General features: G+C 31.4%; 3 protein-coding genes across 3 annotated transcripts; all 3 read left to right on the top strand.

Annotated features, from left to right (window-relative positions):
• The first annotated feature begins 5,620 nt into the window (after positions 1-5,620).
• LOC7477191 (major allergen Pru ar 1) lies at positions 5,621-6,457 on the top strand. Its single transcript, XM_002315423.3, has 2 exons — positions 5,621-5,861; positions 5,961-6,457. The coding sequence occupies exons 1-2, from the start codon at positions 5,678-5,680 to the stop codon at positions 6,251-6,253; spliced, it is 477 nt and encodes a 158-aa protein (XP_002315459.1). The 5' UTR covers positions 5,621-5,677; the 3' UTR covers positions 6,254-6,457.
• A 467-nt stretch (positions 6,458-6,924) lies between these two features.
• On the top strand, positions 6,925-7,526 carry LOC7477190 (major allergen Pru ar 1). The gene is made up of 2 exons (XM_002315422.4): positions 6,925-7,108; positions 7,282-7,526. The coding sequence occupies exons 1-2, from the start codon at positions 6,925-6,927 to the stop codon at positions 7,524-7,526; spliced, it is 429 nt and encodes a 142-aa protein (XP_002315458.2).
• Positions 7,527-10,444: 2,918 nt separating this feature from the next.
• Positions 10,445-11,489, top strand: LOC7496476 (major allergen Pru ar 1). Its single transcript, XM_002315421.3, has 2 exons — positions 10,445-10,694; positions 10,899-11,489. The coding sequence occupies exons 1-2, from the start codon at positions 10,511-10,513 to the stop codon at positions 11,195-11,197; spliced, it is 483 nt and encodes a 160-aa protein (XP_002315457.1). The 5' UTR covers positions 10,445-10,510; the 3' UTR covers positions 11,198-11,489.
• Positions 11,490-11,729: the final 240 nt, after the last annotated feature.

The following is an 11,729-nucleotide window of genomic DNA, read 5'->3' as shown; positions in this document are numbered from 1 at the left end:
CTTTTCTACATGGGAAACTTAGTGAGATGATTTAAATGTTAGAACCACCAGGCTTTAAGGATTTATCTAAACCTGACCATGTTTGTAAACACAACAAAGCTATTTATGGTTTTAAACAAGCCCCTCAGTATGGTATTTAGCTCTAAAAACTACTATGCTTCAATTTAGTTTTGCTAATTCAAAAGTAAATTCCTCTTTGTTTGTTTATTCTCATAATAACACTATATACTATTCTCTAATATATATGGATGACCTTGTTATCATTGGCAATATCTCACAATTTATGTGTTCCATTATTGACCAACTTGGCTGGAAATTTTCATTGAAAGATATAGGTACATTATATTATTTCTTAGGAGTGGAAGTCCTACCCACTCAGGATGACATATTCTTATCCCAACATAAGTACATTCATGATTTATTGCATAATACAAAGATGATTGGTGCTAAAGAAATCTGTACTCCTCTTTCCAGAAGCTTGCTTCTCAAGCTCCATGATGGTACTGCTTCCTTTGATGGCATTGAATACAAAATGGTTTTGGGAAGCCTTAAATACCTCTCCCTCACTCGACTAGACATGTCATTCGTCATGAATAAGTTGTCCTAATTCATGCACAAACCAACTCAAACCCACTGAATAACAACTAAGAGAATGCTGTACCACTTAAAGCAAACCATATTTCATGGTCTTAAGCTAACTCGTAGGATATATCCCAGCCTTACCATTTTTTTCTATGTTGATTGGGTAAGCAACCTTGATGATTAAACCTCCATTTCGCTTACATAAGCTTTCTAGGTTCTAATCCAATCTCATGAAGCTCAAAGAAACAACGTGCTGTGGCACAGTCATCAACTGAAGCTAAGTATAGGGTCCTTGCTACTACAACCTCTGAAATTATATGGATACATTCCCTTCTCCAAGAACTACACTTCAAGTTCCACTCCCATCCATTATTGCTATATGACAATCGTAGAGCTACACATTTGAGTTTAAATCCTGTTCAACATTCAAGGATGAAGCATATCCAAGTTGATCTCCATTTTGTCCGCGATTTGGTTCCAAGAGGCACTCTTCAAGTTAGACATGTACACACTTAAGACTAGATGACAAATTGATTGACAAAGCATATTTCTCGGCAATGAATAGAACTACTCAGAGGCAAAATTGCCTTTGTTGATAGCAACTCAATTTTGAGGGGGTGTATCGAGGCAGATTACTCTCAAGCAAATCCACAAGATTCTTAGCCTACAATCATGTAAATTCTTACCAAAACTAGTACTACTGATTACCATAATCTGAGTTGCATAATTCTAGCCAACAAACTTGTATTCTTCTATATTTAGCCTACTGTAATTCCTTTATTAGAGTATAAAATCTGTATAAATTAGACACCAAATCATAGTAATAATATTGAGGTGAATTTACATTGAAACACTCTCTCTACATCTTCTTTAAAACATACACTCAGTTTTAAATTAAGCCATATTTTTAATAAAATTAAAATGTTAGTTGTCGATGGGCGCGCATGACGGGCCCGCCTCCTGAGATATGTGTGAAGATGGGTTTTGGATATAATCATAAAATTATGATTATAAGGTTCATGAGTCGCCACCTAGTATTTAGGGTTACTAGGAAACCCATGGTCTGCGAGAGTTTGAGTAAAGGATTGGTTGTGTAAGGAAAATACACATCACCCCCAGTGCACCCTACCTGAGGTAAGCTACATTGTTGCTTGACTGTTTTTCTAGATCAAGTTTCTATTTGTTGGTCTCGTCTAAGGTTGAAGGCAAATCTTCCCTTCGTGAGGAAGTCTTTACCTTATCGGGTTAAATGCTAACTGTTCTAAGGTTTTAAATTTTAGCATTGCATTTACTTTGTACTTTGTATCTTTAATACCCGAGGGCATACTTTACAATGTAATTTTATACCCCAAGTATTAAAGTATACATCTAAATCCTAACACTACATATATTAATTAAATAAAATAATTGTTGAAGGATTTTTGATATTTTGACCAAACCCTAATGAATAATAATAAACTAGTTACGATATTTATTTTTGTATTTTTTAAAACATGATAAAAATGTGATTTTTATCTTTTAGAAAATATGCATGAAAAACCTTCTAAGATTTGGTCGTATACACGAAAACAAAATTTTTTTTTTGTTTTTTTGAAAGAGGAAATTAATTTAATTTTTTTATTTTTTTAAAATTTTTTTTATTTTTTAAGAAACTTTAGGGAGAAAACCAAGTATTTTAATATTGGATTTGTATCTTACAATGTAAATATATAACCCGATAATATGCAAAATTATTGGAAAAACATGTGGGGAACCCATAAATATTTTTCAAATGCCCTTTGAAAAATTTGAAGTTTTTTTTTTTATATTTGTTTTATATATATTGGGCTAAACTCAACCCAGCCATCTCGGTTGAACCCAATCGGGTTAGGTTGGGCTGACAAGAAGCCTAACAGACCTGAACTTTTTATTTTTTAGGGCCTGGGTTAGGCCAAAACAGGTCTATCCTAGGCCCGTGCCAACAACCATATTAATTAACTTTGCTGTTGCATGTAGAATGAATTTTGCATGCAACAACTGCAGAAGTAGAGGGGAAGAAGAAGAAAGAAGAAAGAAGAAAGAAGAAAGAAGAAAGAAGAAGAAAGTTACCTGAGTTAGGGGGTGTTGCTAGCTGTGCATGATGGTGGAGGCTGACATTTGTTAGAGGAGGAGCTGACAGTCATGATGGTGCAGAGGTGGTGGTGGTTGGAGAAAACGATGAGAGAAAGAAGAGGTTGACTGGTGAGAATAACCTGGGATGAGGGTTGATTTTTTTACCATCTTTGGGCTCTCATTTCTTCCTCTTCAGGACATGGAATCCACTTCTATTTATAGGAGGGGTGAAATAGAGATATTTTGTCTTTACTGGTGTCAAATCTTGGCTCTTGATTCGAACCGGAAGGATCCCAACCGTAAATTCAAAGTTGCCATCATGAACTATCAGATTTTGACAACTCAAGATTGCTTGAGTTGGCCTCTTTAGGGCAGCACCATCGCGTTTGTGGTGTCAATCAACCATGAAGGACTATACCAGGGTGTAGTCAAATGTTAGGCTATCATTTTGGTGTATGTTTTGTCAAATTTGATAAAGAGAAGAAGCATTAAATGCCTCTGAAAAGTAGCCTCATAGACAGTTTTTTCAGGCAAAATGAAGAAGAAGATGAACAGTAACCAAAACGGTGCCGTTTTGGTAAAGTTCAATTTAGTCCATTGATTTGTGATTTCTCTCAATTACACCACTGATTGACTTCAGACTTTCAATTTTGTGCAATTTTGCCCTTGTCGAACTTTAATGTTAGCCCTGGATTTTAACGCCTTTTTCATTTTGGTCCTTGGCCTTTGATTTATGCAATTTGACCCTCAATCGACTATTAAACTTTTAATTCTCTTCAATTTCACCCCTAATTTCAACCAATTGGGTCCCCAAGGTTCGACACCTTTTGCTAAAAAGTTCTTAGCTGTGAATTCTTCAATTTAGCCTTTAATTGACCCCAAACTTCTAATTTCTTGTGATTTTACCCCTGATTTCAACCAATTGACTTTATAAAAATTAAATTTGGTCTCTTAAAATTTCAATTTTCACAATTAAGCCCAAATTGAGCTATCAAACTTAATTTTTCACCAATTAAGCTCCTAATAAACTTTATTTGACCTATTTAAAGTATAAATAAGTCCTTGCACCTCATTAAATCCTTTAATTGGATCCAAATTAATTCTTAAATATAATTAAACTTTTAATTTGGTCCATGATTAAATCAAATTGGCATATTAAAAATTAAAGTATATCCTTAGACTTAATTTTTATGCAAATTCATTCAATAATGATTTAATTTTACCTTTGAATCTGCATTGTCTCTTCAATTTTGCGTACAATATGATACAATTAGGCTCCCAACTCTATTCAAAATTGTAGCTTGATTTTTTTTATTTATGAAATCCTCCTCAACCCACTTTTGCCACATTGCCGGTCTTCTAGCTATTATTATTTATTTATTATTTTTTTATGGGGAAGGAAAAAAAATAAAATTTAAGGAATAATTCACAAATAAGTTATGAGTGATACAATTTAATTTATTAACTAATACTCTAAAACGCGTGGGGAAAGTACTGTAGCTTTCCCCACATGTTTTTTTTTATTTTTTTCAAAATTATTATTTTTTTCATTTTTTTTTGTTTTTGTGTTTTTTTTTCAAAATTATTTTTGTCGATTTTATTTTTTTTACTATTGAACTGGTTGAGAATTTAGCTTTATAGTTTTTTTCTTTGAAACATTGTCGATTGTTATAGTGTTTCTCCATATGGTTTTTGTTTTGCTACAATATTTTTTCATATGTTTTTTTTCTAAAATTATCTTTGTCGAATTTATTTTTTTAATATCGAGATGATTAAGAATTTAGTTTTGTAGTTTTCTTCTTTAAAACATTGTGGATTGCTACAGTGTTTCCCCACATGGTTTTTATGTTTTTTTTTTATGATTTTTTCCAAAATTATCTTTGTCGATTTTATTTTTTTAATATTGAGCTGGTTGAAAATTACAACTGTAGATTTCCTCACAAAACATTATGGATTGCTATAGTGTTTCCCTACATAGGTATTTTTTATTTTGTTTTTTTTTATGATTTTGTTTTTTTATATGATTTTTTTTAAAATTTTCTTTGTTGCTTCTATTTTTTTAATATTAAGCTGGTTGAGAATTTAGCTTTGTACTTTTTTTTCTCTTTAAAACCTTGTGGATTGCTACAATCATTCTTCACGGGGTTTTTTTTGTTATGATTTTTTTTAAAATTGTCTTTGTCAATTTTATTTTTTTAATATTGAGATGATTGAGAATTACAACTGTATATTTCCTCACAAAACACTATAAATTGCTACAGTATTTTTCTACATAGTTTTTTTTTCTTTTTTTTTTTATGTTTTTTTTAAATTATTTTTGTAGTTTTTTTTAAAAAATATTATAGATTGCAACAGTATTTTACAATATGAATTTTTTTATTTTTTTATAAGTCTACACAACATATAAGCATGTCAAAAGCTCGTTATAGCGTGCGAGCATAAAATCTGAAATTATTTATTTCTCGTGCTGCACACAGTTTTTCTGCTTCAAGCACAAACACGTGTATCTTTGTACTTTGTACATGTTCAATGGTGCATGAACCACCATGAAAACCATCACAACATGACAAGAACTCGTTAGGTAAGTTTAAAACATCAATAAAATCCTCGAATTTCACATCATAATGATATTTTGCTTAAAATACTCACTTTCTTAGCCCTTCACATAATAATTATGCACTTATTTTTTTTAGTTTAATGTAGGTATCCGGGCCAGCTTGCGCGTACCTCGACTAATTCCACGGGTCCTGAAGTTAACGACCATATAAGCCTTCAGTGGCCATCATATGAGCAACCACAGGGCTCGAACTTGATACCAGAGAGAGCAAACCTCTTGATCCCAAGTTCTTACCACTGTACCACCACCTAGATGATTATCTTGCACTTATTTAGTGTTGTAGGTGATGTTAACACCATCTAATCTATAAGTACCAGCTCTGCTTCTCACATTATCTTCAATTTATTTTTTCTCTTTATTGGCTCATTTTCAAAGTCCAGGTGAATAATGGGTGTCATCACTTGTGAAAAAGAGATAGCTTTATCAATCCCTCCAGCCAAAATATTCAAGGCTTTTGTCCTTGATGGTAACCATCTCATTCCTAAGGCTGTGCCAGGGGTTATTGAGAGTTTAGCCCTTCTTGAAGGAGATGGAGGGCCTGGATCCATCAAGCAAGTTAATTTTGGTGAAGGTCAGTTACAAAACTAACTATAATCTTTAGTTTTTAATAGTGGTGTCTTTCATATGAACCAGAAGGACTAACAAAAGTGCTGTAAATTAATCCTTACAGGTACTGGATACAAGTATGTGAAGGAGAGGATTGATGTGATAGACAAGGAGAACTGCATTTATGAATACACTATGATAGAAGGTGATGTCTTGGGGAGTGAATTTGAGAAAGTGTCCAATGTGGTTAAATTTGAGGCCTCGCCTGATGGAGGATCCATCTGCAAGGGCAGCAGCAAGTACTACACTATTGGTGATATTAAGGTCAATGAAGAGGAAATAGACGCTTTTAAAGAAAAGCAAATGGGACTCTTCAAGGCCATTGAAGCCTACCTTTTGGCAAATCCTGATGCTTAAATTAGTCTGTTCAAGTCAAAGAAATAAGGGTTTTCTGGGCAAGATTTTCGGGTCCCTGTAACTTCTGTAAGATGAATAAGTTATTTAGTGTTGTAATCACCAAACTCAGAATTTTGTTTTGGAAAGTGTGGACAGTGAGAGTGAGCAATGCTATCACATCTCTTGCTGTCATCTCTTGCTGTCTGATTGAAGTTTCTTATATCCCACTGTATTTTATTATATAACTGCATAGAACTATCATATTAAAGCAGCCTAAAGCAAACTGCTAGATACCAATGCTAGAAGTTTGACCATTAATAAATCCGGCTGCTGTTGAATATGCATGAGCGAATTCTGTAGTTTTGTACAAAAGCAAATGCTATAGAGAAGCAGAGCAGAGGAAATTAAGGCTAACAAAAAAAATGTCCATGGGATGGGAGTATTCAAGGCCATTGAAGATTTACCTCTAGGAAAGACTGTTGGTAAAATACAAAACCATTTCATTGGTATTTCTGCTGGCTTCTAACTTAGAAAACGATATTTCCTAAGATTTTTCAACAGTAAGAAAAGTTTTAGGCTTCATATATTGTTGTCACATTTCTCCTACACAAAGGCTCGACAAAATCAGTCTTTTCACCGCCTTCCCATTTCATTTCTCTCCATTCGATTGTTTTTACAACTCCAAGTTCATCATGGGTGTTATCACTTATGAAAGGGAGGTTAATACCACAATCCCTCCAGCCAAGATGTTCAAGGCCCTTGCCATTGATGGTAACGACATAGTTGCTAAGGTCTTCCCACAAGCTATTAAGAACATTGTCAATCTTGATGGAGATGGAGGGCCTGGAACCATCAAGCAGATTAACTTTGATGAGGGTCAGTTACAATAGCTCGAATCCTTCCAGAAACATTTCAAAATCTTGGCATACTTTCAAACAAATAAAGAAGGCATACCATTTAAATTTCTGATTGAATTGGTAAAGAGCGGACGATTATTCTGAAAAAAATCTTAAGGTACTGGATACAGGAATAGAAGGTTGATGCGATAGACAAGGAGAATTTCACATATGCCTACAGCATGGTTGAAGGTGATGCATTGACAAACAAATTTCATATGAGGTTAAATTTAAGTCCTCCCCTGAAGGAGGATGGATCCATCTGCAGGAGCAGCACCAAGTACTACACGATTGAGGACAATGAGATAAATAAAGTAGAAATTAAATCTGACAAAGAAAGGTCCATGGGAGTATTCAAGGCCATTGAAACCTACCTCTTGGCAAATCCAGATGCTTAAATCACTCTGTTTAGTACTGTTTTCATGTTAAGCCAACTGTGATGTTTGTCGGTTTCTTCACGTGAAACTCTAAAAATGACGATTAATTCTACTTCAGTTGCAATCAAGCCAAAATTTTTCAGGTCTTAAAACATGATTCTTATTCTAATTACTATTTATAATCCTACTTAAATCCGTACACATAGTATGCTACATGTTTGATTAAAAGGTACATCCTGTATATAAATATATTGGATTACACTTCACGGTGGATTAATATTAATTTTTTTTAAATATAAAAAATATATTAAAACTATAAAAAATATTTTAAACGATTTCAGTCTGACGGTAATACAAGACTCAAGAATTTTAATCTGACAACTAAACCAGACCCAAGAACCTTGAGTTTAGCGGCCATGCCTAATTAATTTTTTTTATATAATTTTTATAAAAACAATTTAAACTATCATTGAAATATCCTAAATAAAAATTCAAATTAGTATTTTTATTTTTTTTGTTTTTATAAAACAAAATATTTAAACCTCCCTTGAAATATCCTAAATAGAAATATTAATTAATTTTTTTATAAATATTTTTTATTTTTTCTAAAAAATATATTTAAATTATCCTTGAAGTATTCTAAATAGAAATCCTAATTTTTTTAAAACTTGTTTTATTTTTTATAAAAAAATATTTAAATTACCCTTAAAGTATCATAAACAGAAATACTAATTAATTTTTTTTATTTTGTCTATTAAAAAATATTAAAACTATCCCTTAAGTATTCTAAACAGAAATTCTAGTTATTGAATTTAATATTTTATTAAAAAAATTTAAACTACCCTTGAAGTATCATAAACAGAAATGCTAAGTAATGTTTTTTTTAGAATTTTTTTCTATAAAAAACATTAAAATTATACTTGAAGTATCATAAATAATTTGTTTATAAATGTTTTCTATTTTATATAAAAAAATATTTAAACTACCCTTAAAGTATCATAAACAGAAATGCAAATTATTATTTTATACTTTTTTATATTTTTTTATAAAAAAACATTTAAACTAATGCCCTGTTCGAAATAATATTTTTAATAAATATTTTGTATTTTTTATAATTTTATAAAATTTTTTTTAATTGCCCTTGAAGTATTCTAAACAAAATACTAATTAATTTGCTTTTTATTTTTTTTTATAAAAAAACATTAAACTACCCTTAAAGTATCTTAAAATATTTTTTATAAATATTTTCTATTTTTTATAAAAAAATTAAATCATCCTTGAAGTATCCAAAACAAAAATTCTAATTAATTTTTTTTATATATATTTTTATTTTTATAAAAAATATTTAAACTATTCTTAAATTATCCCAAACAGAAATTTTAATTATTTTGTTTTTATTTTTATATAGGCTTTTCAATTTAGCGGTTAAGCCAGACTCTTAGATCTGGAGCAATACCAATAAATTCAATTGATCAATCCCCACTTTCTACTATATGCCTATTTATACATTAAACAAAACCTTAAATAGTTTTTTTTTTTTAAATCACCCATAGCCTATATATAGTACCTCTATTTTGACAGTTAAAACTCTAAAAATACTTAAAAATAAATCCATAAAAGCCAATAATTAAATTTTGAATATATATATCATTTATTATTATTTATTATTATGTTTTGCTTCTTTACATTAAAAAAAGATTCATAAATTTTGTTATATGTTTTGTAATCAATATTGTTGCTAAAACTTTAAAAAATGCTTTAAATAAAACATTCATAAATGTTTTGTTCGTGCCTATATTTTGAATTTATACACATATATACCACATATAACTAAAACCCAAAAAGAATAAAATTACATCAAAATTCAAAAAATTATTAAATTAGACTTTCGTTATTATTTTTTATAGGGGGTTTTGGTTATTTTCTTATTTTATGTCTTGACTCATTTAGAGGAAAGTATTTATACATTTTGACAAACTCTACTAATATATAAAAAGGACTTTTTAATTAAAAGATAAAATGAAATCTGGTGGCCAGGAATCACAATTCAGAAACAAAAAAAATAATTGGTGGCGTGATACTGAATTAATTAATGAATCATCGTATGCAAATAAGATGTGATTTGTTACATGGAAAATTAAACAGTAACCATTTTTTTTAGGGGGGATGGACAACGACTAGTCAATCTAAACCGATTACTCAACAAACTAGCTAGAAGGCTGGGTTCTCGTTTTGGTTCTAGATTTCAATGTTATAGATGCATGTGGCATCGTCTCTTTTGAGTGGCTTCAGCTGGAGAACACATAATTAAAGTCTACAGACTAACTTTCATTGAAAATGCCGTTGTATTTTTATTTATTTTCAGATTAATTGTATTATTTTTTACAAGTCTATTTATTTCTTAATAATGGTATGCAATAAAAAAAACAAAATGAAAATCTGTGGATTCAAAGAGCCTTAGGACTTTGTAATTTGTAGTATCGTTTTCTATTATTAAGAAGAATTCCATTAAATTGTATTGAGTACTGTTTGTTTGTAAAGTCCACTGTATTTCATTAAATTGTGAAAGCTCTCATCCCTTACCCTATTGATTTAGGGAATGGCCGGCTGGGGAATTAAACTTATAAATGAAATTTCTGAGATATGATGAGAAATGGAAGACCGTTTCAAAAATCCTAATGGTGTTTTGTAATTCAGATCCATATTTTTGTTCTTTGCTGTTTAATCTTTTCATTTGTATTATGAGATGTTTTAAGTTCCACAATCTCTTGTTGTTGGAGATATAAATTTGAAAATGACATATGCCTCATATTCGTACCATGTAAATTGGACAAGAACCAAAATCTAGATTATAGGCGGCAAAAAATTTATTAAAAAAAAAAAATCCTTAATTCCTATCTATAAATACAAGCCTTCACCATCTCCACTTGTGTGCAAGTTCAAAATTAAAAAAACTCCCAGCTAGCAACACAAGACTCTCCCTTTCTCTTACTAGGCTATATATCATGGGTGTCTTTGCTTTCAGTGACGAGTTCACCTCCCCAGTCCCCCCTGCAAGATTATTCAAGGCTTTGATTCTTGACTCTGGAAACCTCCTCCCAAAACTCTTGCCACAGCTTATTAAGAGCGTTGAATTCACCCAAGGCAATGGAGAGGCTGGCAGCATCAGGCAGATCAGCTTTCAAGATGGTGAGTGTGAATTTTAGGTCAACCTAATACCTGCATATATAGAAGAAGAAAATCTTAAACGAGAAATTATAATTGACTAGTTAGGCGATAATTCATTACAGCATAATACTAATAGCCAGTAATAGTGTGTCTTGATGTGAATGTAAAAACTTTTTTACGCAAATATTATAACAAAGTGCACATGTGTCCATGGTATTATTGCAGGTATTGGTCTTACGTCTGTTAAGAACCGAGTTGAAGCTGTTGACCCAGAAAATTTCTCTTACTCGTACAGTTTGATTGAAGGTGAAGGATTATTGGATAAGATGGAAACCATTGTTTATGAGGTACAATTTGTGCCTGGTCCTGATGGTGGTAGCATAAATAAAATGAAAAGTACCTATCACACCAAGGGTGATATTGTGCTTACCGAAGAGGAGGTTAAGGAAGGCAAAGAGAAGGCACTGGGAATGTACAAAGCTGTGGAAGCTTACCTCCTTCAAAACCCTGAAGCCTATGTTTAAGTGCTTTTGCACTTTTATTATATATATATATCTCACTATATCCTTAATGATACCGTGCGTGTTTAAGTTAGGCTCTGGCTCTGGCTCAGCCTGGCTTGGCTATGGTGGCCATAATTTGGGTGGGCAGTGTTAAAAACATAAAATAAGGATTTGCTGATCATCATTCACTTGTGATTTTGTTGTAATGTTCCTTCCGACAGAGTTCTCCTTCTGGTCTGGTTTCTTTGTTGTAAATTGAGAACCATATGTTGAGATTGGAAAATAAAAATAAAATATATGACTGTTTGAATAACTAGTTTGGCATGTGACTCTTTCTTATTTTTTGGATTATGGAATCGGCTGCTGGGTGTGTTTTTGATTCTGTGCTTTAAGGTCCGAATTAAACAATTAAATATTTTGCTATACATATATATTAGGATAATAGAAACATAAACATCCTGTGGGTTTTGTTATAGGATAAAAGAATCAGATTAAAAGAAAAAAAAAAAGAGAGAAGAAAGAAAACTCTCTAAAATCAGGTTTTAGGCTCTTA

The sequence above is a fragment of the Populus trichocarpa genome, chromosome 10 (assembly GCF_000002775.5).
Source record: "Populus trichocarpa isolate Nisqually-1 chromosome 10, P.trichocarpa_v4.1, whole genome shotgun sequence".
In the NCBI taxonomy this organism is placed as follows: domain Eukaryota; kingdom Viridiplantae; phylum Streptophyta; class Magnoliopsida; order Malpighiales; family Salicaceae; genus Populus; species Populus trichocarpa.
Note: the sequence above shows the minus strand (reverse complement) of the source record. Positions and strands in the feature narration are given on the sequence as shown.

Coding starts and splice junctions, on each gene's coding strand:
- LOC7477190 (XM_002315422.4), top strand. CDS start 6,925: ATGGGTGTTATCACTTATGAAAGGGAGGTTAATACCACAATCCCTCCA. Junction 7,109..7,281: donor GCAGATTAACTTTGATGAGG/GTCAGTTACAAT, acceptor TTGATGCGATAG/ACAAGGAGAATTTCACATAT.
- LOC7477191 (XM_002315423.3), top strand. CDS start 5,678: ATGGGTGTCATCACTTGTGAAAAAGAGATAGCTTTATCAATCCCTCCA. Junction 5,862..5,960: donor GCAAGTTAATTTTGGTGAAG/GTCAGTTACAAA, acceptor TAATCCTTACAG/GTACTGGATACAAGTATGTG.
- LOC7496476 (XM_002315421.3), top strand. CDS start 10,511: ATGGGTGTCTTTGCTTTCAGTGACGAGTTCACCTCCCCAGTCCCCCCT. Junction 10,695..10,898: donor GCAGATCAGCTTTCAAGATG/GTGAGTGTGAAT, acceptor GTATTATTGCAG/GTATTGGTCTTACGTCTGTT.